This window comes from Carettochelys insculpta, chromosome 1, assembly GCF_033958435.1.
Source record: "Carettochelys insculpta isolate YL-2023 chromosome 1, ASM3395843v1, whole genome shotgun sequence".
In the NCBI taxonomy this organism is placed as follows: domain Eukaryota; kingdom Metazoa; phylum Chordata; order Testudines; family Carettochelyidae; genus Carettochelys; species Carettochelys insculpta.
The window spans coordinates 244808400-244832304 of record NC_134137.1 but is presented as its reverse complement, the minus strand read 5'-3'; the positions used below and the strand labels follow the sequence as shown (position 1 = coordinate 244832304).

The following is a 23905-nucleotide window of genomic DNA, read 5'->3' as shown; positions in this document are numbered from 1 at the left end:
AATTTCAGAATTACTTTGTTAGAAGTCATAATGGCCAAGATAAGTGAGAAAAATTCAATGACCAGTGATGAAAAGACAGTGCTCTTGAAAAATGCCGAGTTTTTAGTAGGCTGTTTCCAGGTGAAATGTTGCGATGTACTCAGATTAACTTCCACTGCAAATATAGAAGATGAGGTAAGATTTCAGGACCATTGTGTCAGAATGTGAAGTTGCTAGCATGTGTTGTTGGTTCATGTATGTAAAATCCATTATCTCTTGCATATATTCTAAAACTTCCTTGGAATAATGAAGCAGCTGAAGAAATCACAGGATTATCATGAAAGATTCAATTTTCTTAAAAGTGAGCTTTGCCTCTACCAAGAAATGGAGTGGAATACCTCAGAAGCCCTTTCATTTCTCTGTGATGTTGCATAAAAATCCAAAGCTCCCAGACAATAGTTCCGTCCTTGATATTCTGGAAGGTGGTGGTTGAAAACTCTTACTTATATTTTGGTCACTTTTAGTTTGAGTTGGAAGTCTTGGCTTATTCTACTTTTAGTAACGTCTGTTCCTATTTATCTTTTCATTGTGAATTTTATTTTAGTCAAAAATAGGGGCCCTGGAAATCGAGTTAAATTTGCTGAAGAAAAGTAGCATTTCTGAGATGTTTTAAATTGGTTTGAAACCAAAAGTGTTGCAGCTGTAGCCCTTGCTATCTTGAGCTATTTTTGTCAAACAGCTAGATAACAAATATGTCTAAGATGTGTAAAGTATCAAATGCAGCCATTAAAAAACATAGTGAATTTTTAAAATGCAGTTGGCTAACTATAAAGATAATGTTTTTCACATTGTGATTAAAATGTAGCTTTTGGATGGAATTTTATTTCCTTCTTGTGCTGAGGAGGAAGGAATATACAAGAGGGTCTCTTCAGCTTTGTCATGCTGAATAAGGAGGCCTTTGCCATCTTGAGGTAGGAATCTCTCTGTTAATCTAGTATTTCCATATTTGTTAGTGGGGGATTTTGCTTTCACCATGCTATCCCATTGTGTACAAGTATGAAATCACAGCTGTAATTCTGTTCCCTCAAGTACAAACAGTAGTTACTTCCTTGGCTGTAATTCCTCCGGCAGTCATCGGTAATTAATATAAAATGTACTATCAATGGGGATACCTTCTCTATTTTATAATCTCATCCTATGTTGCCCCAGAGATGAGTTGGTATTGCTCTGCGATATGGGTCTCTGACATTCAGCTAGCTTTTAATGCTTTTTAAATACAATACACCTGAAAACCCCTTTTATCCTGTTGTGAGTGGAAAAACTGTATTTACCAAGCTTACATTTTATAAAACACTTTGTAACTGCTGCTGCTTCCCTCTGCTTTGTTGGGTTCTCATGTATATGACATCCCACGACACAATTATCTTTAACTTGCTGTTTTCAGTTCCTGCTACTCACAGGTGAGGAAGAAGTATGTTTTAAAAGATGAAACCCCTAAACTTGGAAACGGTACACTTCTTTTTTGTACAACTCATAACCAGCGTCTTTCCAGCAGGAGGAGCACTGTCCTATGTCAAAAATGTTTTCTAATATAATTGTGTAGCTGGAATCAAAAAGTACCTTGTAACTAAAACAGTGCTACAACAAACTATTTGTAATTAACAATTTTCAGTAATAAACTTGTCATAAATCTAATTTGAAATGCAAGTGAAAAAAATCTTGCCTTTGTACATAGTTATTAAACTGTATTGTAGTGATCTGAAACATGTTAAAATATTTACAGTGTACAAGAGCTGAGGAAATATTAATAGCATAGTGGGCAATCTCTTATTACATGCTCAGAAATCCCTCGGTGAGAAGGGAGTGATTGAGTGGATAGCAAAACTGAGAATGGGAGAGAGGTAGCCTGCAGCTTTCCTTTCTAGTCTATACAAGGAGAATTTATGAAATTAGACTGAAAAAGATAGTTTTACGGAAGTGAAGAACTTAATTGACTACTACCAGAAAAGATGGCAACTTGAAATTTAAATAAAAGGGAAGCATGCTGTCAGATTTCCCTCAACTTCTTGTCCTGTTTGATAATTTTCCATATGTTCTGGGTTTTCCGTTCTTAAAAGAATTTAGTTTTTTTAAAAAAAATTCTGTTCAGCTTAAAGGTGCGGTAGATCAGCATTCTCAATGCCATCACAGTAGATTGCCCTGTCAGTCCCTTTTGGAGGTAAACGCAAAAGACATTATTAGTGTTTTTAATTCTATTATTATTGAATTCATTTAAGTAATTTATTATCCTGGAATTGAAGTTTCCATTGACTGAATAAAAGAAGAGTATTGGCAAGGATGGTGTACAACAGCCTCTCCAAAGGAAGGGAAAAAATCTTGATAAATCCATAAACACAGTTCCTTGTTGAATAGTCTCAGAGGGGTAATTGTGTTAGTCTGTATCTTCCCAAAACAAAAAAGCAGTCCTTACACATTACAAGGACAGTTTCCCCACTGTTGATATTTGCAGTGACCACAGGCAGACCACCTAACTTAATAGATACTTACAGAAACTTTTTTTTCCCCTTACCCATCTGTTCCTTTTACCTTACCAAGCTGATTTGTCAGTTTTTATTTCATTTTTTTCTGTTAATATCTCTGTCTCAGTTGTCAGTTAAGATTCGCCACATCTGAAAAAGAGGGTCTGTCCCACAAAAGCTCATCACCTAATAAATTATATTGTTAATCTTTAAGGAACTACATTGTTCCTTGTTGTTGTCTTAAAAATCAGTAGTCTCAGTTCGCATTTCAGTTCTCCAGATATTTGAATTTTTGCTTAAGGATTGTATTGTTTTACAAGTAATGAGGGTTGTGCCTGCAAAGAATCTATTTTAGTATTTTAATTTAGATGCTACCTTCCACGGATAATATACCTTCTATCTCAGTCAGTCAGAAGCTGATATTATGTAGCTGCTGCATATCTAACATTAAAATGATTTTGTTTTATAAGCCTGTTTTTAGCATTCACACTTACATCAGCTTCTATCCACCATATCCCAAAAAATGAGTCTCCCTAAATTTTGTTTTGTTTTATTATTAGATAGAGAGAATTTTTTTCTGTTGTAATTTTCACCCTGATTCAAAAATTTTTCCATATGCAGGAGACAACAAACTAGGAAAAGATACATTTCAAAAGTGCTAACTTTCAAACACCCTTTCTTGATTTTTGATTAATACTGTTTGGGTGCTTGTCAGTTTTGAAGATCATGTCATTTACTTTTGTATCTAAATAAGTTCATAAATTCCTAACTGTAGGTTCCTTTTTGAAGAAATAAACACCCTCCTCCCCTCCCGCACATAAAAAAGACGGCAAAATTGTGTGTGTGTGTGTGTGTGTGTGTGTGTGTAAAGTAGGTGGGGCAATAAAGAGATACCTACCAACCACTGAAGTCATCTGAAAAGGTTTGCTTTATGGATACGTACATCTGAACAGCTCAGATGCCAACAAAACTGTATCAACAATCTTTGCCAACAAAATATACCTGAAATAGTGGTTTAGAATAAAGGTGTTGTCACGGTTCAGACTAGAGTTGCTTAAGCTACACCTTATGTATTTTTGTGTGTAATACATGATATTTGCAGGTATGATTGTCTTTAAAAGTACTGTGCCAGTAATACTATTTACAGGTATCTATAGATATTTGTTTGTTCTTTAGTTAAACTGTACATATGCATTTATATGACTGAAAATGATAAATACCTTAGCTGAGAGTTTTTCAGTAAAACTGCCATGTCGTAGTGTAAAATGAGACTGTGGGATGAAAATGTTACAAATATTGTCTGTCTTTTGAAATACAGTTGCACTGTACTTTGTTGCAGTCCATTACACTGCATGATTATTCAGGGAGGTTGGGTTTGTGTTAGTGAAAGCAATGTATAGAATAGTTCAGGGCTATGTTGTCTGACTACATGCCAATGAAAGGAAGCATTGGGGGAATGATTTATCTTACAGCCCTGCATAGGCTAACTGGATCATGAATCCGGCAGGTAGACATAAGGAAGTGCTTATGTGCATTTTGATTTATTGAGCAGATTGATAGGGAAGAGTGGGGAATGGACCATAGACCTGGATCTGCAGCACCATCAAACTAACATAGAGAGAGACGGTAGATGAGGTAATATCTTTTATTGGACTGACTTCTCTTTGTGGAAGAGAGAAGCCTTTGACCTTACGCAGATATGTATTAACTGGAAAGCTTGTCTCTCTCACTGGCAGGTGTTGGGTCCAATAAAAGATATTACCCCACCAATGTGGTCTCTCTAATATCCTGGGCCTAACAAAACTTCAGCGGCACTGCAAACAGGGTAGCATACCATCTATCATAGTCAGCAACTGGTATAGGCCAGCAGCAAATTACAACCTGTCCAGGATAAGGAGAAAGCAAGAAAGGAATTGTAACTCAGATGCGTTCTGTCATATTGTCTCCAAGGAGCTACTCCTAGGGTGTTTGTAACTTATGAATTGCTGTTTACACATGGCTGTGTCTAAAGTCACTTTCTAGTCCTTTGGCATTATGTGCCACTCTGAATATTTATTTTTGTGAGGTGATGTCTTTGTAATTCTAAATGCCGTATGAACTATCTCACTAGTGAGAATCTACACCAAGAAATAGTTCTCTTAATAAATAATATGCAAATAAGACTGTCTTTTCTTACCTGATTGGAATACTGCATATACAATCCCAAATGCCTGTTTACCCAAGAGTAGCGTAAATTCTCTCAGCCAAAGAGTATTCAACCACAGAATTATACAGGATTTTTACAGAAAACAAATTGGTGTCTTGCAGGAAATATTTGTTTCTTTAAAGTGGGGCACTGACTGGGTAAACTCCAAAGAGAAAACATTTATACAGAAGTGATTTTTCTCAATTTGTAATTTTCTTTATTTCTACTTTTTGAAAGATACTGTATTTTCTTTATAAAAACTTTATCCCTAATGGGTGTGTTTTGCCTTCTCTGTAATCTTTCATATAAGCTGTAACATTGTGTTTGACAGTGGTCTGTAGAGAAGAAATTGGAATACTTGCAAAGGTCCATGATTTCATCTATGTGGATAATCTTGCCATTGATGCTCTTTGCAACTTTTCCACACCATCCTGTTTTGTGTGACTCTTGTCCATGTCCTTCCATGAGTCTTCCACAAAAAATCCCCCCAGTGTGCTGGAAGCCTTTCTTCTCTGCATTCTTTTCACATCTCATGGATACCAGTGGAGTATATGCACTGTCCATCTGTTGTGTCTCAGTCTTGCAATGTGAACAGCCCATTTTCTTTTCATGTCAGACATAACTTGGATAATGTCATTGATACCACTTCTTGAACACAAATCATCAATAGCTACATGCTGTAACCTATTTACACACACCATGCATCTTCCCATTGCTCTTTGCGTAGTGTGTAGCTTTGATTCGTCTTTAAGTGTCATATCCACACTCTGCAGGCATACAGCATTACTGGAAGGGTGCTGATGTTAGAGATGGGCCTTTTGTGGAGGTGGAAATTCTGGAATCAACAAAGACGCTGCACAGACTCCCAAAGGCAATCTAATCCAACCTCCTCCTGCTCAACTCTGGGCCCAACTCCTTGTCCATCTGCAATGCTTGTTGAAGATATACATATTAATCTGCCAGCTCGATGGACCATCCATCCATAAGCACTTCATTTTTCCAGTGTGGATGGTCAGGCCAATCTCCTTCATGTTCTTACTGATGTCATTGAGGAGGATTTGTAATGTTTTGGGTTTAAAGCCATTAGAATGATGTCATCTGCGAAAAGGTGCACCTGAAGAGCCTCGCCATCAGTTGGAAATCTGTCTTTCCCTTCAGTCCTCCACAGGATGCCTTCCAGAATGCTGGCAAACAAGCCTCCCCTGGCTTTACACCTCGCTTAATTTCAATGCTAAAGGGATCATTAAAAACACGATTTCTGTAGTGGCATCCACCATGGAGTCTTGTATGATTCTGATATATCCCAGGGGGAGACACTGCAAAAGGAGAGTGTTTACAGTAGCATTTTGTTCCACTGACTGAAAAGCTTTTTTAAAGTCAATGAACAAACAGCACAGTGGGATCTTGTACCCTCACCCCTCAGTCATCTGTGTAACCACAAATATGTGGTCCACAGTGGAGAATCCCCTGTAAAAATCTGTCTGTCCCCTTCTAATGTTTTCCTCGAGGATACTCTCAGTGCAGGCATAGATCATTCACAAAAAGACCTTATAAAGATGAGAAATAAGGCAGATGTGTCAGTAGTTGCAAATGTCTTTTTGAGCGCCTTTTTTCGGTAGAACTGCAGTTCACAGTCTCTTCCATTCTTTTGGAATTCTCTCCTCTTTGAGATTCTGTCACTAAGTGCTTTTAGAAGGGTATCCACTCTTGTGCGAAGTTCTTCTACATGTACTTGGGCTTAACCAGTGGCTCTTCCTGACTCCATGTTCTGAAAGACCACTGCCGCATCTTTGCAGAGCACCTCAGGCTCAAGAGTGACAGAGCCCAGGTGCAATGGCGGCACTGCTCTTGTTGATGAAAATAGTTCACAATGAAAGTGCTGGCAAATCTATTCCATTTCACATGGCATTCTCCTACAATATTCATCAACAGATACAGTTGGAAGAGTTTGGCTTAGCTGGGTTTCATATCAAGCTCTTCACAAACTCATTTTCTCCAACTGCCTTTCACTGTTTTGCAAGGTGATACTGCTCCATAATCTTCCATGGTCTTTCTCCTCAATGTTTTATAAATGAGCTTATACTCCAGGTTGTATTGGAAATTATTGTAATGTAATACAATAATTATTATCGTGATTGGGAAAGAGCCCTTGCTTGTTCATATATATTTATAATGAACATATAATCTTTAATAACTTTCAGGGAAAACAATGGAAAACTAGTGAACAGACATGTTGCCAGCAGTTTACACTTTTCTGATCTTGGATTCATATTTTTGAGAAATACAGTGTGTGTTCATGATCTAGGAAGTACTATCTTTGTTTTACAGGAAGCAATGGTTACAATTCGACTTCTTGATGTTCTTTGTGAAATGACATCAAACAACGAACAACTGGAACATCTACAAATGTGTCCTGGTTTACTTGAGACAGCTGTGGGTGAGTTTATAAATGCTACAGCCTTCCAACTACTGGCTGGCTTCAAAGCTTTATTGCACTGGATCTGAAAATGAGTTTTTTCCACAACTGGTAGTAATTATGATTTTATCTTTTAATGCAAGAACAGTGAATTATTAAATTACATTTTCAAATGTTTGATTTATCTCTGGAAGTTCTTCTGCTCTACTTCCTGAGAATGCAGTTAGCTTCATTTCCCCAACAGACCCTGTGTCCATTTCTCACTATGTGTGGGATGAGTTTATAATAGACAATTACTTTGTCTTCCACTGTCTGATTATGTGTTTAGCTAGTTTCTGTAAAAATGTATTCAGTATCTGAAAGCCAAAATTAACGGGAACTTTCACTACACTCTTTATTTTTACTTTCTTTTACTATACTCTTTATTTATCAAATTATTTCAAAGCTCAATTTGAAGCAAGCCTCCCTATAAAAGCAAAGATATTTACACAAAAAGAAGCAAGGCCAATCAGGAGAAATTCTCACCTTGGGGAAAAGGGAGCTAATAGTTTGTAAACGATGACTTGTATCCCCAAAGCTCATTGCTTCAGCTGAGTCGGATGTTGCTGCACCCAGCCTGCTATGTGGCTTATAAAGTTCTGATGTCAGTTTAAGGAAATCATTCATTCAACATATTACCATGAAGACTGATATTATCCTATGCAGAGATAGTCTAAGGCTATGCCTACACTAGAGAGTTTTGTCAACAAAACTGGCATTTTGTCGAAAAAACTTGTAGTGTCCACACTAAAAATGTGTTCTGTCAATATACTATTGATAGAACTTGGCATTTTCATTGACAGCCTTCTGCCCATCCCCCATGAGGCAGAATGCCTTTTTCAGCAATCTGTCAACAAAAAAATTGTGTGGATGCTCCTGGGGGCCCTTGGTTGACAGACAGAGCTTCTGCATCACTGGGCATTCCGACTGTTCTCTGTCAACGAGCAGATCTACAGAGCATTCCATTTTCATGTGTGGCCTCAATCTGTTTACAGAAGATGTGTTAGAAGATATCGTCTGACAGTAACTTCTGTCGACAGATCACTTTAGTGTAGACATAGCGTGTATGTCCTTTGGGTAGAGGATTGCTACTGCACTGTGTTCCTATTCTTAGTGACAGCAAACTTTCTGATCAAATAAATTATGCATTTAAATTTATACTTCTGTACACTTTTATCTATATGTCTTGAAGAATCATAAAATATACATTTGTACTTAACAAATGCTTAACTGTTTCAGCACAGAAGGAGGAATACAGGGAGTTGGAGATAATTGGTAAAACTGATGTATTTATCAGTGCTTTTTGTTAAAAATGATAAAAATGGAGCTGGTACTCAGATGGCTTCCTGGCCACCCCCAGGTCCCAGCCAAACCTGTGGCTGGAGCTGCTGAGGTGCACAGTTCTGGCACCTACTGGCACAAAAATCACTGCCAGTTGTTATGCCAGTACTTGTTTCCCTTGCTGCTCCTAGTCTGATTTTTTTTTTTTTCTGTCCAGCTTTCTGCAGACTAATAAAACACAGGTGCAGAGTAGAACATTACAGCCATGTGTGATCCTGTATAGTTCTTGAGTACTGCTCGCCAGTAGAACTACAGCAATGGATTCTGTTCTCCAATTTGTTTCTTAGTCTAAAAATAATGATGTTAACTTCAGAATCAGGATCCGGACGAAAGGAAGAAGGGTGAACAGTAACATACAGACCCTTGATTTCAGAAGAGCAGACTTTGACTCCCTAAGAGACCGGATGAGCAGGATCCCTTGGGAAATGAAGATGAAGGGGAAAAAAGTTGAAGAGAACTGGCAGTATTTTAAAGAAGTCTTACTGAAGGCACAGGAACAAACAATCCCACTGCGTATTAAGAAATGCAAACATGGTAGGCAACCAGCTTGGCTTAACAGGGAAATCCTTAGTCAGCTTAAATTCAAAAAGAATGCATACAAGAAATGGAAACGTGGACAGTTGACTGAGGAGGAGTATAAACATACGGCTGGAGAATGCCGGGCAGTAATCAGGAAAGCGAAAGCACAACTGGAGCTGCAGCTGGCAAGGGATGTGAAGAGTAACAAGAAGGGTTTCTACAGGCATGTGAACAATAAACGGGTTATCAGAGGTGTGGGGCCATTACTGGATGAGGGAGGTAACCTAGTGACAGATGATGCAGGAAAAGCTGAAGTACTCAATGCTTTCTTTGCCTCAGTCTTCATGGACAAAGTCAACTTCCCCATGACAGTCCTAGACCATGCAGTATGGGAAGGTGGAGGGCAGCCATCTGTGGGGAAGGAACAAGTTCTGAGCTCTCTAGAAAAACTAGATGTGCACCAGTGCATGGGTCTGGATTTAATGCACCCCAGGGTACTGAGGGAATTGGCAGAGGTCATTGCCGAACCTTTGGCCATTATCCTTGAAGACTCTTGGAGATCGGGGGAGATAGCGGATGACTGGAAGAAGGCAAACATAGTGCCCATCTTTAAAAAAGGAAAGGAGGACAATCCAGGGAACTATAGACCTGTCAGCCTTACCTCAATCCCTGGGAAAACAATGGAGGGAATCCTCAAGGAATCCATTTTGGAGCACTTGGAAGAGGGGAAAGTGATCAAAAGTAGCCAACATGGATTCACCGGGGGCAAGTCCTACCTGACCAATCTGATTAGCTTCTATGACAAGGTAACAAGCTCTGTGGACATGGGGAAGTCAGTGGATGTGATATACCTTGACTTCAGCAAGGCTTTTGATACGGTCTCCCACAACATTCTTGTCCATAAGTTAAGGAAATATGGATGGATCCTTGGACTAGAAGATGGATAGAAAGCTGGCTTGATGGTCGGGCCCAACAGGTAGTGGTGAATGGCTCAATATCGGGATGGTGGTCTGTTTCAAGCGAAGTGCCACAAGGCTCGGTTCTGGGGCCGGTGTTATTCAACATCTTTATTAATGACCTGGATGAGGGACTAGATTGCACCCTCAGCAAGTTGGCAGATGACACGAAACTAGGGGGAGAGGTACATACGTTGGAGGGTAGAGAGAGAATCCAGAGGGACCTGGATAAATTGGAGGACTGGGCCAAAAGAAATCTGATGTGGTTCAGTAAGGAGAAGTGTAGAGTCCTGCACCTGGGGTGGAAGAATCCCAAACATTGTTACAGGGTAGGGACCGACTGACTCGGCAGCAGTACGATGGAAAGGGACCTAGGGGTTATGGTGGATGAAAGACTGGATATGAGTAAACAGTGTGCCTTTGTAGCCAAGAAGGCTAACAGCATATTAGGGTGCGTTAGGAGGAGCATTTTGAGCAGATCTAGAGAAGTAGTAATTCCTCTTTATTCGGCACTGGTGAGGCCACATCTTGAATATTGTGTCCAGTTTTGGGCCCCCCAGTATAAAAATGATGTGGATTTGCTGGAGCAGGTTCAGCGAAGGGCAACAAAAATGATGAAGGGTCTGGAGCACAAGACCTATGACGATAGGCTGAGGGATTTGGGCTTGTTTAGTTTACAGAAGAGAAGACTTAGGGGTGATTTAATAGCAGCCTTCAACTTCCTGAAGGGGAGCTTTAAGGGGAGGGTGAGAAACTGTTCTCAGTGGTGTCAGATGGTAGAACAAGGAGTAATGGTCAGAAGTTGAAGAGGGAAAGGTATAGGTTAGATATTAGGAAAAACTGCTTCACCAGGTGGGTGGTGAAACATTGGAATGCGTTGCCTAGAAAGGTGGTGGATTCTCCATCCCTTGAGGTTTTTAAGTCCCAGTTGGACAAGGTCCTGGCTGGGATGACTTAGTGGGGGTTGATCATGCTTGAAGCAGGGGGCTGGACTAGATGACCTCCTGAGGTCCCTTCCAGCCCTGTGATTCTGTGATTTGTTGTTTTTTGTTGGTAGCAGTTTGAGACAAAACCTCAGTGTGCCAGAAAATTCTCTTCTTTTGAAAGAACTGAGAACTGAGCCCTAGAAAGGGATAGCATCAATAAGTGTGTCCGTATCACTTGCCACTCGTTGCTCTGATGCCTGTGTGGAAAACTGGACTCAGCATTGTGCCAGTGTCTGAATTATACAACCAAATAAGTGGGCGAAGCTCTGGGCCTGTCTTAACCTAACCCTAGCACAAAAATTCAGCAAACAAAACTGTCAAACTGATGTTCTTTGAACATTCCTGAAAAATCCTGAATTATATATAGCGCCTTTCCTCTGTATAGAAGTGTTTTTGAAAATAGTACCACACTGTCAAAAATGGTGATATTCCCAATATGATGATATATTGCAATGACTGTTTGCATCTTTATGTAGATACTTTGCGGCTAACTCACCTGGCTGGGAAACAGACTACAAATGTCTTCACTGCCACACATTCTATGACACCGGAGGAAGAAATTTCACATCCAGCTGTGGGTTTTAAATCACACCTCATTCGCTTGATTGGAAATTTGTGTTACAAGAATAAGGAAAACCAAGACAAGGTATGATTGTATGATTGGATACACATTCTTGAGTTTGATTAATAACTAACTAATATAATTAATCTGCAGTAGAGGTTAAATTTGGTGTTGGGAGATCAGAAGCAGAAACATTGCTGCACAACTTCAGAATTCTGAAAAAATAGGTGGCTTTATTTTTTGTGTGTTTAAGATGTTTTACTTCAATTTTATCCTTGTGCTTTCTGTCCTCCTGTCTCACTCCTCCCACTCCTTTTACATTGGACTATGGTTCTTAAAAAGCTTCTGGTAGTTAAAACCCTGCTGATTTTTAACAAACAATGAAAATCAAGTTAAGTTGACCTTTCTGTTGCCTCTTTCTCTCCTAAAACTTTCCTCCCATTTTGAGATTCAGGTAAGTGTATGTACCTCTTCATATTAAATCCTCTTACTCCATTGAGGAGACAGTACCACTTTGGGAAAACTAACTTTTCTTTCTAGAGTGAGAGCAATGAAAGAAAAGTGAAAGAGCAATTGGTTGCTTTTGATCATTAAATCCTTCCCTTAATATTGCTATCACAGAGTATGGGTGTTGACTTATATAACACGTCTGATGTAACTCTGAATGTTTTTGCTCAGTGCTGGTAGAGCTTGAGCAGAAACAGAAACGTACAAAGTTCAAATCTATGCATGGAGTGAAACCTCCTTTTTACTGACGCGGTCTGTGGGGCTTACCACCCATTTGGTCTCTGTTGCAGTCATGGGAAGCTCGCGGGAAGTGCCACACTAGAGCACTAGGGGTTAGGCTGAACAATGTAAGCCATTTGTCTCCCACTCTGGACAGACATAGAATTCTTTCTTAGAAGAGGAATCTTTCAACAGCCATGGTTGCTTGGGTGTTTAAGAGTGTGTGTGTTTTTTGCTTTGTGTTTTGTGTCTCCCAGAATGAAGCTGGGTGTATCCTGTTACTTGAGAGGTTGTGAGGAAAAAAATGGGGCACTTAAGCAGAGCAAGGATTGTAAGAAATGTTTGGGAGACAAGTCTGTTCTGCAAAGGGAAGATTGAAAATAAATTACTTTTGTGTTGGTTTTGTCTTTGTAAGATTATGCAGTCTTTGGGGCAACAGTTGTTCTCCATGATTATACAGTGCATCCCTAGCCCTGGCTTGAGTCTTTTGGGACTAGTGAAATAGGTTTTTTTTTTTTTTTTCCTCCACCCCAATATCCAGTTTAGTAGAAAGTTGGCTTTTTGTTTCACTCCTGCTGTGTGCATAATAGCCCAGAAGAGAACTGCTAAATTCAGGTGTTGCTTATAACTAGAAAATTCTCTGTATCCTGGGTTGACAAAAGAATATGGTGCTGAGGAAAGTTAGTCCTAGAAACAGCTGCAATCTTCTGTTCAAGAATAGAACAAATGCATCATGGATAGCCACTATTTATCTTCGTCTGCTTTTTCAGACACATCATCTCAACCAGTGTTTCTTAAATTGTGTTTTGAGGAACACCTGGTGTTTCATGAACAGCTTACAGATGTGCAGCAAGCATCTGACGCTTTTTTGATATCATACATTGATGGTATATATTCTGTTATTAAAACCAAATACAATGTTGCTACTTCATTGCTAGGATACCTGATTAAACTACCTCATTTTGTTTTTGCTGTAAATGTTGCTGTATTTTTTGGGGGGGGTCTAATAATCATTTTTTAAAGAAAATTTTTAAAAAGAGATTTTTTTAAAGTGCTTTTCATAAAAAATATTATTGTTTGGTGTTCCTAGGTTTCAAAAACTTTTAAGAAACACTGATCTAAATAGTATCACACAGTTCATTCTCCAAATCCCATTAATTCTTTGTTTCTGAATTATGTTGTATTGTTTTCCCTGTAAACACCATTGTGTACTCTTTGTTTGCTAAAATATGTTCATTTTAAAAGGGGGATTCTGTATCTTGATTGTTTTTTTGATTTGGGCATTGCAAAGAGCTGTTGTCAATGAGTATAAGCAGCATGACAATGTTAAAACAAGTCAAAAAGTTTATTTTTCAGTAAAAATTTTCTGACCAGTTCTAATCAATATGCAACTTTTTAAAAATAAAAAGTGTGGATTACAAAAGCAGCATTTGGCATCAATGCCAGGCACATGCCTACCTGCACTGAAATATGCAAATTTTGCTAATAACTCTTCCAATAGAAAGTTACACATACTTTTTTTTTCCTTTGAGGAAAGATTACTTCAAGTATATAGGTTCTGAATTTTGAGACACATACCATTTTACATTTATACCTAACAGTAAAGTTTCCCTAAATTTAACTTCTCCAATGAGTCAGAGTCGAGGAACAGTCTGCTTGTGTGAACAGAAAAAAATACTTCAGCAGCAACTTTTGTAAGATGTAAACAAAATAAGATAATGGAATTATTTTGAAAAGAAGATTGTCTGTCTGTTTTTTCTTAAATCAGTTTTTAACACGTTTGTAACCTTGTTTGCTTTTGAAAAGTCTATCTGGCTGATCTGAAGGCTCCTCAGTGTGAAAATATGAGCAAGATCTGACTAGTTTAGAATTCCTCATTTTTGTAATGTAATCTCATTTTTTGAAAATGTCAAAATTCATAAATCAAGCTGTCATCATTAGTCTGCTGAACTCACAGTTCCTGTTAGTTAAATTAAATTAAATTCCTGAGTAGAAGTGGCATACCTCTTTGCTTAGTTTTTGTAACTATAGATTTTAATTTTTAATCTAAAATATTCTGAGTTATCAGAGGTAATGTCGTAGCAACATCAACTGCCTCTGTCTCTTAACAATTTGTTTTGTAAAAAAGGCAGTGTATGCATTCTGCATATGTGTGTTCATTTCATTTAACTAAGTGCACGCTCAATTGCAGCCCAGGCCATGCAATTGTCTGTACAGGAAGGCACACATTAAGTTAAAATGACATTAACTCAATTATATATGACATTATGATAGAGATCAACATTATTTTATTGATGCCTCTAAAGAAAAAAATATTCCAGTGCATATTGCCATTCCTATTAAAATTACTCACATATCACTACCGCAGCACCAAATTTAGCACTACAGCTTGAATCTCTGATATGGAACTCTGTCATCTGGCAAAATCTGTAATCTGGCATTATTTTAATTAGATGGGTGACCACTTACCAGGGTGTTCTGTTTATAGTCCCCAGTCCTGACTCTGTGTTCTTTGCTGTTATTTAGTTGTAATTTACCCCTAAATGTCTTTTAAGAGTCCAGTGAGTAGTGAAAGTGTTGATAATGTGTTAGGCAGCATTGACCTCCTGACGAGAGAGGTTCAACCTGTACTACTTTCTCACAATGTCATCGTATTTCATTCTTATGGCCTGTCGAAGGTGTAAACTTCTTGCTGAAGTTGGACAAACCATTTATTTTAGTAGATCTATCATTACAATAGCATATTTTAGGCACCTGGTATGTATAATAGATACAGAGGATTTCTAGTACTTTTTAAAATACATTTGTTCAGATTATTTCTCAGTATTGTTGCTCGCTGGTGGCAGGATAACCGTATCTGGCAGGATATGTGCCTTTTTGATCACATGCTCTCGAGCACAGAGCTTAGCTTGTATATAAATTCTTTGCAGTTTTACTGGTGTCTGATACCATTGATGAACTGATTTTGTATAGATTGTTCCATTATTGAAACAGATGATTTCATTATTTCTCCATGTTGTTTTCCATAGTTTTAACCTCACTGTGAACTTTAGCTCTCTCTTCTTTTCAACCAAACAACATCCCATGCACTAGTTTTAGTTACATCAGACTTCAAGATGAACTCCTCTTATAATGTTGTGTGTTTTGCTTACAATCCTTTTGGTCATAGCTTTCTGTTGCTCTCCATTTATGGATGCTTTAAATGTTTGCTGCAGTAGTGTATGTGCACTAGCAGTGGCTCTCAGCCACAGGTTCATGTACTCCTCTGGGTACGCAGAGGTCTTTTGGTGGGGTACATCAACTCATCTACCTATTTGCCTACTTTTGCAAAAGGCTACATAAAAAGCATACAGCTTGTTTGTACTGCTGTGTGTATTATATGCTGAAATGAAAATTATGTTCTAATTGACTTCTTTTGGAGGGTAACAGATTAGAAGGTAAGCCTTTTTCCAGTAGTAGGGTGCTGTGAGACTTTTTTTTTTTTTTTTTAATGTCAAGAATTTTTTAAGTGAGGTGAAACTCAGGGAGTACACAAGACAAATCAGACTCCTGAAAAGGGAACAATAGTAAGGGGAACTACTGTCAGTCACTTTTGTATATCTGTCTTGGTATAACAGTTTTATAAATATTTAATAACTCTTGAGGTCTGTAAATCTAAGCACAAATGAAAAATAAAGGAGAATTTCTGTTTTATCTAATTTCAGAGCTGACCATCACTTTTTCTGAATAAAATCTAAAAATAAACAGTTACTTAAGGACATGTTACAGAAAACAAGCCAAAAACCAATCTGCTCAAATACTGCTCAAACAGTCTAAGTTGTGGCCTAGTGCTCATTTAATGTCCATGGGATTAGAGTGTCTGTCTCTATCCCCAAGTGCCCTAGAACTCTAATTAACAGAGGTTCCTGACTTAAAGTACCCTTTACAAAGGGTGGTTCTAATGGGCCCTTTGATTGTGAATCCATTTCCTCCACTCTCCATGACTGTCTTCTCCCTCAGTAATGTAACTAACTAAAAAAAAAAAAAAAAAAAAGGGGCGGGGGGAACAATATATTAACAATATGTTAAGATTTAGCCTGAAGAATGCAAGAGAAGAAAGGAAGCTGCAAAGGAGAAAAACTGAAGACATGGTGTGATGGAATTGCATTTGCTTATTCAGATACAATCTGTAGTACTGAATTTCTGCCATTAGATTGTACAGTTTATTATAACTTGTGAACACTCCATACTCTAATGATCTCAGTTTAGTGTGATACTGCCCAACTGCAAGATGTTTTTTTTTTGTGTTTTGTTTTGTTTTTGTTTTTAATCTAGGATTTGCAGTAATCTGAGAATTTCGTTTTAGAGGCTATTATCGCTCAGAAAAAATAGAAGTTTTTTTTCTTTTAATTCTAAAGTATGTATGAGAATGGAGAGCTACTCTTTACCTTACATTACTGAAACTAGTTCCTCTTTCTTTGATTAATTTGTACTGGGAATTTGGAGAAGGATTTGGTAAAATAGTTACTTTTCTAGATTAATTGCCTCCTTCTAGGCCTACTCCTTCATAAGTGCCTCATTATCCCGTCACCTTTTTTCCTTTTAATATTTAATCGGTGCTTAAATCTGTAACTACATAACAAAATGCATGCTGTAATCTTCACTAAGCCTTTATTTTAGGTCTTGAAAAATAATTTAGTACCATCTAGGGTAGCTAGGTGTCCGGATTTCAACTGGAAAGACCAGTCAAAAGGGAAACTGTACAATGTCTTGTCAGATGTACTGACCAGACACCAAAAGTCTGCATACTGCAGGATATGGGGTGGGGGTAAGGAGGTCCTTGGTCATAATCCTTCACCAGACCCTGCTCAGTTGGGGTTGCCTCTTATTTCCATCTCATCGGCAGGCAGGCTCAGAGGCAGATGCTCCATTTCCCATCCCAGCCCCAGACCAGAGTGAGGCCATCTGGTGGCAGCAGGGATGTGGAGAGGGGAGAGCAAGTAATGACTGGGGAGGGGTGGGAAGGACCGAATAGACAGCAGGGCCTGAGGAAAGTGGTAGATTTGGGGAGAGGAGATGCTGGTGCGCCTGCTATAGTGCCTAGTTTTCAGAAATTAGGGCTGCTGGCAATCCTCATACCACCTTCCAAGCAAACAGTAATGGAGTGTGTCCATTACATGTCTCCCTCAAATAGTTTTAATCTTTTAGCATCTTAGGTTTCTTGCATGCAGAAAAAACTTACTATGCTACAAAAGGCAAACTTGTTTTTAAATGAGCAATTAAAAGCTAGTACCTGTATTTATGAAGTTTTATCTTGCACTGCTGAATTTAATTTCAAATCATAAACCAAAGGTTCCAGCAAAAACCTTAACTTTTTAAAGTAAATGAAAAGCTCCAGTGAGAGGTGAGGTAGTTTTGACTCCAACAGTTTTGCAAAACTTAGTTATTAATCTGCTCAATTGTAGAACGGCTTACTCATAAAATAATAAAAAGAATGAAAAGTGACTACTACCTTAAATTTAATGTGAGTTTAGAAATGTTGGTTTTCAGTTACATTGTTCTTTTACTTATTGTTTTGATATTTTAGAAGTGTGTTAGTTGGCTCTCCAAAGAGCTCACAGTAAATAATGGAACTAAACCAATGGTAGGAGAGAGATGATAGCTGGGAATGATAAGTAATGTTTTAATAATGCAATGATTTTGTTTGTTCAAGTGCCTGCATGTTTGCTATGATAGTTTGATTAATTTAAATCAGGAGTAAGCAACCCCAGCATATGTGCCAAGAGTGGCATACATGTTGATTTTCGTTGGCATGTGAGGCGGAAGCTCAGCCCTGTCAGATTGCAGCCAGAAGCTTGCTCAAAGCTATGCCACTTGTGAATTAACTTAAAAACTAGGTAATGCTACCAACCACCACCTAAACGGTAAAGCTCTGCATCTTAATTTATTAATAAAGCTGTTCTAAGTAGGACTGTTTGTGGCTTTTAAAAGTATCACTGGCACTCGGCTGGTACGTAGAGGTAAAAAGGTCAAATTTTGGCACTCCACTGCTGTTGCTGACCCTGATTTAGCTGTTACAGCAGAATTTGTGTAATTTGTACAGAGATGAGGTAATGGTCTTGAAGAGCAGTTCAGGAATGACATTTCATATACGCAAGAGGGCACAGTGGTGCTTGAACAGTGATCAAGGCTGGCAGTGTAACACAGTGGAGATCATGACTTGAGGGTGACGCGTAAGGAAATTTTTTGGGGGTGGGTAGGGGGAAAGCCATTAAGCATAGGTCAAAATGCTACAGAGAGATGATTGGCCATGAAAAGCAGAAGTGGTGGTGTGGGGAGAGCCAGTGTGGGGATTCATAATGGGGGGAATGTTAACTGGATAAGACAAGTTTGCTAGCAGTTTTCTGTGGATTGAAGAAGGGTGATGTTGGTGTTAGGGATGCTACAATTAGGCTACCCAAGATAATGAAAACCAGAATGAGTGAAGGACATTGGAGAATCAACTAATTTTGTAAATAATTTGCAAGAAGCAGCTGCAGATTTGAAGTTGTTTTATGCGGGAAAATGTAAAACCAAAAAAAAAGTGCTTCACAAAGTTATTACAGTTTGATTTAAGGATATATTTACTTTATATGTTTGGATGTATGTTGACAGTGTGTTTTTAATGCTTATGAATCTTTAATTTTTAATCTGTCTCTACTGTAATTACATAATTATCTGACACCCCCCCGCCCATCACATACTTGACGGGACTCTCTTGACAGACAGGTTATTAATGTGGGTATTTAAATGAGTCCCTGAACAAGGAGGTGCGTCAGCCTCCTATGCACAGATCCCGGGACCCAGTCAATTCCCTGCTGCAAACCCAGGACGGAGAGCCCCACCCCGGTTCACACTAGACCCCACCCAGACCTCCTAGCAGGAAGTGGCTAGCAAGGAAGAGCAAGACCAAGGACAAGGGTTACAGTTGAAACAAAATAACAATGCTTTTATTGATACCACACTACTAAATTAACAAACTACAAATACTAAAAAGACTAAACTGTTTCTAAACACTTACACAGGACACTGTATCCATGTACTTTTGTCTTCTTTAAGTTTTATTTAACCGGAAGGCAAATCAATGGTAAGTCAGATTATGTATTGAGGTAAAGCTAAATAGGATAGGGGTATATAAATCCCTTCCGTGTCCTTATAGAGGCGGAGCGGGGGGTGCTACTCCCACCACCAGCCGGGGGCAGGGTGCTAATCCTGCCCGAAGTTGTGGGACCCTAGAGCCAGTCAAGGCTGTTCCTCTTTTTTGGGAGGCCGTCCTTCACGCTGTTTGTGGGTCCCACTATATTAGTGACTCCAGGAGGCAAATGGCTCTTCCTGGGTCAACTGAGGTACACGGGAACGGGAGGCAGGGCCTTCACCTGCAATATTTTGGGAAAAAAGGTAGGATGGGAAAGAGGTTTTAGGGAGATCTAGCCTTCCCAATAAACAATTATAACTTTAACACACTTTTACTAACTTTGTAATAAACCCCAATTAATAATAATGATGATAATAATAATAATAGTAATAAACAGTATTAATTAATAATTAAATGTGCTGTTGTTGTGTATATGTATATTTAAACCCAAGCCTGGGCTTATAGGCCCGGCCCCAAGGGTCAGGCCCTCGGGTACTGTAACCGCCGCGCCCCCCACCCCCCCGTCGGGGAAGCACTCCGCAGGGGTGCGACCATTACTTCCCGAATGGGGGTCCCAATGTCCCAGGCTAGTGTAATTCTAGGTGTGTAGGAAATTTTACTTGTCCTGTCCAGTTGAATAGTCGAATCCGGTGGTTTGTCAAGTCCAGTAAGTTGACGTAGTTCGAGTGAGGTGGCGGTCGGCGATGCTGATGTTCAAAATGGCAGCGTTGCAGGTGGGGTGGTGATGCTGGAGGTATGATGGTGGCCTCAGGGTTCTGTGACTGGGTATGCAGTACCTGCCTTGTGGCAGGCCAGTTCGCCACCCAGTCGCTTCCCCTCTGAGGCCGCTTGCTGCTCCTGGCAGTGGTAAAGGGAAACGCTGCTAGCGTGCAGTGGCACTGCGGTGACAGAGCGGTGCTGTGTGATTTCAGCTGTGCCCACGTGAGATCAGCTCTGCTCTGATGAATCTTCGCAAAGCCTTCGCCTGAGTGGCTAGCCTGAGGGCTGGTGGACGCCACAAGTGGCCAACACCTCCCAGTACAGGGTGACAGGATCCTGTCTGTCCCCAAGGGCCGCAGAGCGCTGTGCTGTGCCTGCTTTTATTCTGTGTCCTTATTCATTAGGGAATTTAAATATTCATGATTCTACCTGTGGTTCTCAACCAGATCCTCTGATCCGTGGAAGTTACTAGAAACTCCCACCTTCGCCCAATCAGAGGCCTGGATTTTAAACCCTTGATCATGAATTATTCATGAGTTCAGGTTGCCGGGGGAGCTAACTGACAAAAAGTGACCATTGATAATGCTGCCAAATGGCAGCCTGTGAGACTTTAGATTTTTCATGTGCTTGCACTGATTTTTCATAGCCAAAGGCGTGTATTCCCTGGCCCACGGGGATGATAATGTCCTTAGATGTTATAAAATCATGACAATACTATGTGAAAATTTAAATCACAAGTGAATGTTTAAGTAATCAAAAATCTAAAAATATACTTAAACTGTAGTAATATTTATCAGAATTATTTAAAAAATGGAATTCTGTGAGCGCTGTTTATGATGTAGTTAGGAGGTTGTTCAGGCCTTAATCATTCTTTACAACATGATTCTTTTATAAAAATAAATTAAATTTTAAATTAATATAATCCAGCTCCTGTATCAACACAAATATCTGTGAGTACACATGTAAAATTACCCGTTTGAAGAGGCATAGGAGAGAGCATTTGTTATCTTCTGTATTATACTCTTGTAGTTAGTGCCATATGAAATAAAAAATTTTGTTTGAGACATATCAGTATGATTTTTGTACCAAGACAGTGTTTGATTTTGATTGAGGCATATCAATCATTCTTTCTAATGATTAAAGAGAAAGGAAAATCCTTATATAAGTTCTGTATAAATTATTATACCTCTAGCACTTTGCTGCACCAAAAAAAAAAAAAAAGGCATGGGGAGACAGGTTTGAGGCAATATGTCAATCCACAGAGGAGGCACTTGTGTACCGCTGCGCATTTAAACACCATCTGATCAGACTGAAGTACTTCTGTAGTCAGTATATCAAAATGTAACTGTGTGTGGGCTCCTGAGCAAGAAGTTTGGCATTCAGAATTTTTTTTGTCATTTTTCAATCAGAATGATTTCCATTGTCATACACCTTAATTTACTAATCTTTCCATAAGTGGGAGTTAGCTCGTATTGCTCATTTACATTGTAAAGGGATTCTATAATTCAATATAAATTAATCTCTGGGCAAGATTCATAATCACTTATATGATCCACTTCTCTGAAAAATATTTAATTGCCAAATTGGGACTGTGGGAGGTGGGGAATCTAGAATGAATACTATCAGTGTAAGGATTTTTTCCCCCACTTTTTATATCACTTGTGAACATGTAAATAGAGAAAATAATCTCATTTGGATGAACATGAGAAATGTGTAAACACATGCTTTTTTTTTGTAAAAATGGAAAGTTACACTAAGGTGAAAGCTTCTGGAAAAAGAATTGTTTGTAGCTTGAAACTTAAGTGTCAGTTTACTTAAGGCTTATGATAACTGTTGTACTGTTCAATTTAATTATAAAAATAATTATAGAAATAATTACTGGTAGGTCATTTTTATCAGAAGCAATACCTTTTTGTTAATAGTCTAGTTAAAATGTGAATTAACATTATCTTATGACATTTTTTTAAAAAAAATTGAGTGTAGAATTTGTTGAACTGGACATGCATAATTTTTGAAATCTACTTTTCCAGTTTTATGTTTTATTAATTGTCATTGTGTCTCTTAAAAATCTTGCTGTTTTTAGATTATTGGCTTTCCCTGAAATTAAATTTTCAGTGTACATTTTGCCTTATGCATAAAGTTCTTTTTTCAAAATTTATACAAGGATTACAGTTTATTCTCTCTTTCTATTAAAATCTAATCAATACAGTTTAAGTAAAATATTTGCAATTAGAGGTAGTATAATTTAGAGGTCAACTTACCAAAGTCAAATTCAGGTAATTTTCACAAGTTAAGATAAATGCCTTATTGCTTGCTAATCCAGGTTATTTATAATTTTGGCACGAAACATGCTTGTTTTACATGGCTAATCCCATTTGTAGTGAAGTGGGTGGGACGGGGTAGGGGGACGCAGTTGAACATCTGTCTACAAAGTAGAATGCTTTGAACATACATATACACAGTTATGGGGCCTAATGTTCTCCCACTGTAATCTGTAGCACAATGTCTGTTGGCTACACTAGAAATTGTCTGTTTCCTGTGGCATGGACAGAATCATGTCCATGTTTGGCTCTTCTGACTTTTTGGAAGGAAAAGATGATGTGGAACTGGTAAAAGCTGAAAATTTTAGTTCTGTGGGGAATTCTGACATTTTCAAATTTTTCTTCCTGAGTGGAAGAAAATGTTGAATTTTTAAAATGTCCTACAAAATAAAAATTCTGTTTTTAAAAAAAAAAAAAAAAAAAAAAAAAATTCTATTGACTGTGTTTGAAGCTTCATTATCAAAGTGTTTCATTTTGATATCTATTAATATGTAATATAGTCAAATGATAGATGAATCGTTTCAATCTTGAAGTGCTTTGATAATTTTTCAGTTGAAAATTTGGTAGTATTAATAAATATATGCTTAAAGTTTAGATTTTGTTGAATTAGCAAAGTCTGAGAGGTAACATTTTGTTGGAAGTTTTCAACCAACTCTAGATAGCTGCTGAAATTTCAGTGGTTCCCCTAGTTTATTCATGAAGAGGTTGTGGAGTGGGGAAGAAGCTTAGTGTTGCCACCTGTAAGAATTGTATTGCTAAGTTAACAGATTTTTTTTGTGTGAGTGGATCAGGGAGAGGGTGATCCTAAAACCTCAGCTCTGGGAGTCGTATGATTTAATGAGAATCTCACTTCCAATGTAAAAAGTCTTTAAATCTTGTAGCTATAGGGAGAAGTGTCAAAATGCAAATTGTCCCTTTCTGTGTTTCAGGAACAGTGGTGGATAGAAAAGTCTCTGGTATACAGGGAGTTAGGAAATTTTGAATTTAGAGTTCCAGATCCACTGTGGAAGGCCTGATAGTTTGTGCATAACAGATCCAAGGGCATATGCAGGTTCTGGGCATCCTTTTCCTCTCAGAAGAATTTCAGACTTTATCTGCTCTAGAACGTAAAGTAGATCTTAAGGCAGTTGGCTTAATTTTACAATGTGACTGTCTTCACTGCCAAGGATATTAGGTTGATTTTAAGGGGCACTGAGATCGACTTTCTCGCGGTGCCCCTTCAAGGAGGTGTAACACCAAGTTTGAAGTTAAATGGTTGAATTAATGCTAGTGTGGAAACAGCATTACTTTAAATCAATTTTATTGGCCTCCAGAGGTATCCAACAATGCTTCACGTGCCCGTTTTCGACGTTTTTGCCTCTGCTGCTCTTCAGGTGTGCAGGAAGTAGGTAACAGGAAACCTGGGAATTTGAATTCATTTACTGTATGACCAATATGGATAGCACGCTTCAGGGGTGATGGCATCTAGCTATCATGCGTTCTG

At 38.5% G+C, this 23905-nt stretch overlaps 1 protein-coding gene across 1 annotated transcript in view; it reads left to right on the top strand.

Moving 5' to 3' along the window:
* The window catches only part of ATXN10 (ataxin 10), a 194609-nt gene that overhangs the window by 91911 nt on the left and 78793 nt on the right, over positions 1-23905 (top strand). The window contains exons 9-11 of the mRNA XM_074998099.1: positions 9-174; positions 7012-7120; positions 11417-11586. Coding sequence (XP_074854200.1) covers positions 9-174; positions 7012-7120; positions 11417-11586 — 445 coding nt within the window. The remainder of the gene's footprint in view (positions 1-8; positions 175-7011; positions 7121-11416; positions 11587-23905) is intronic.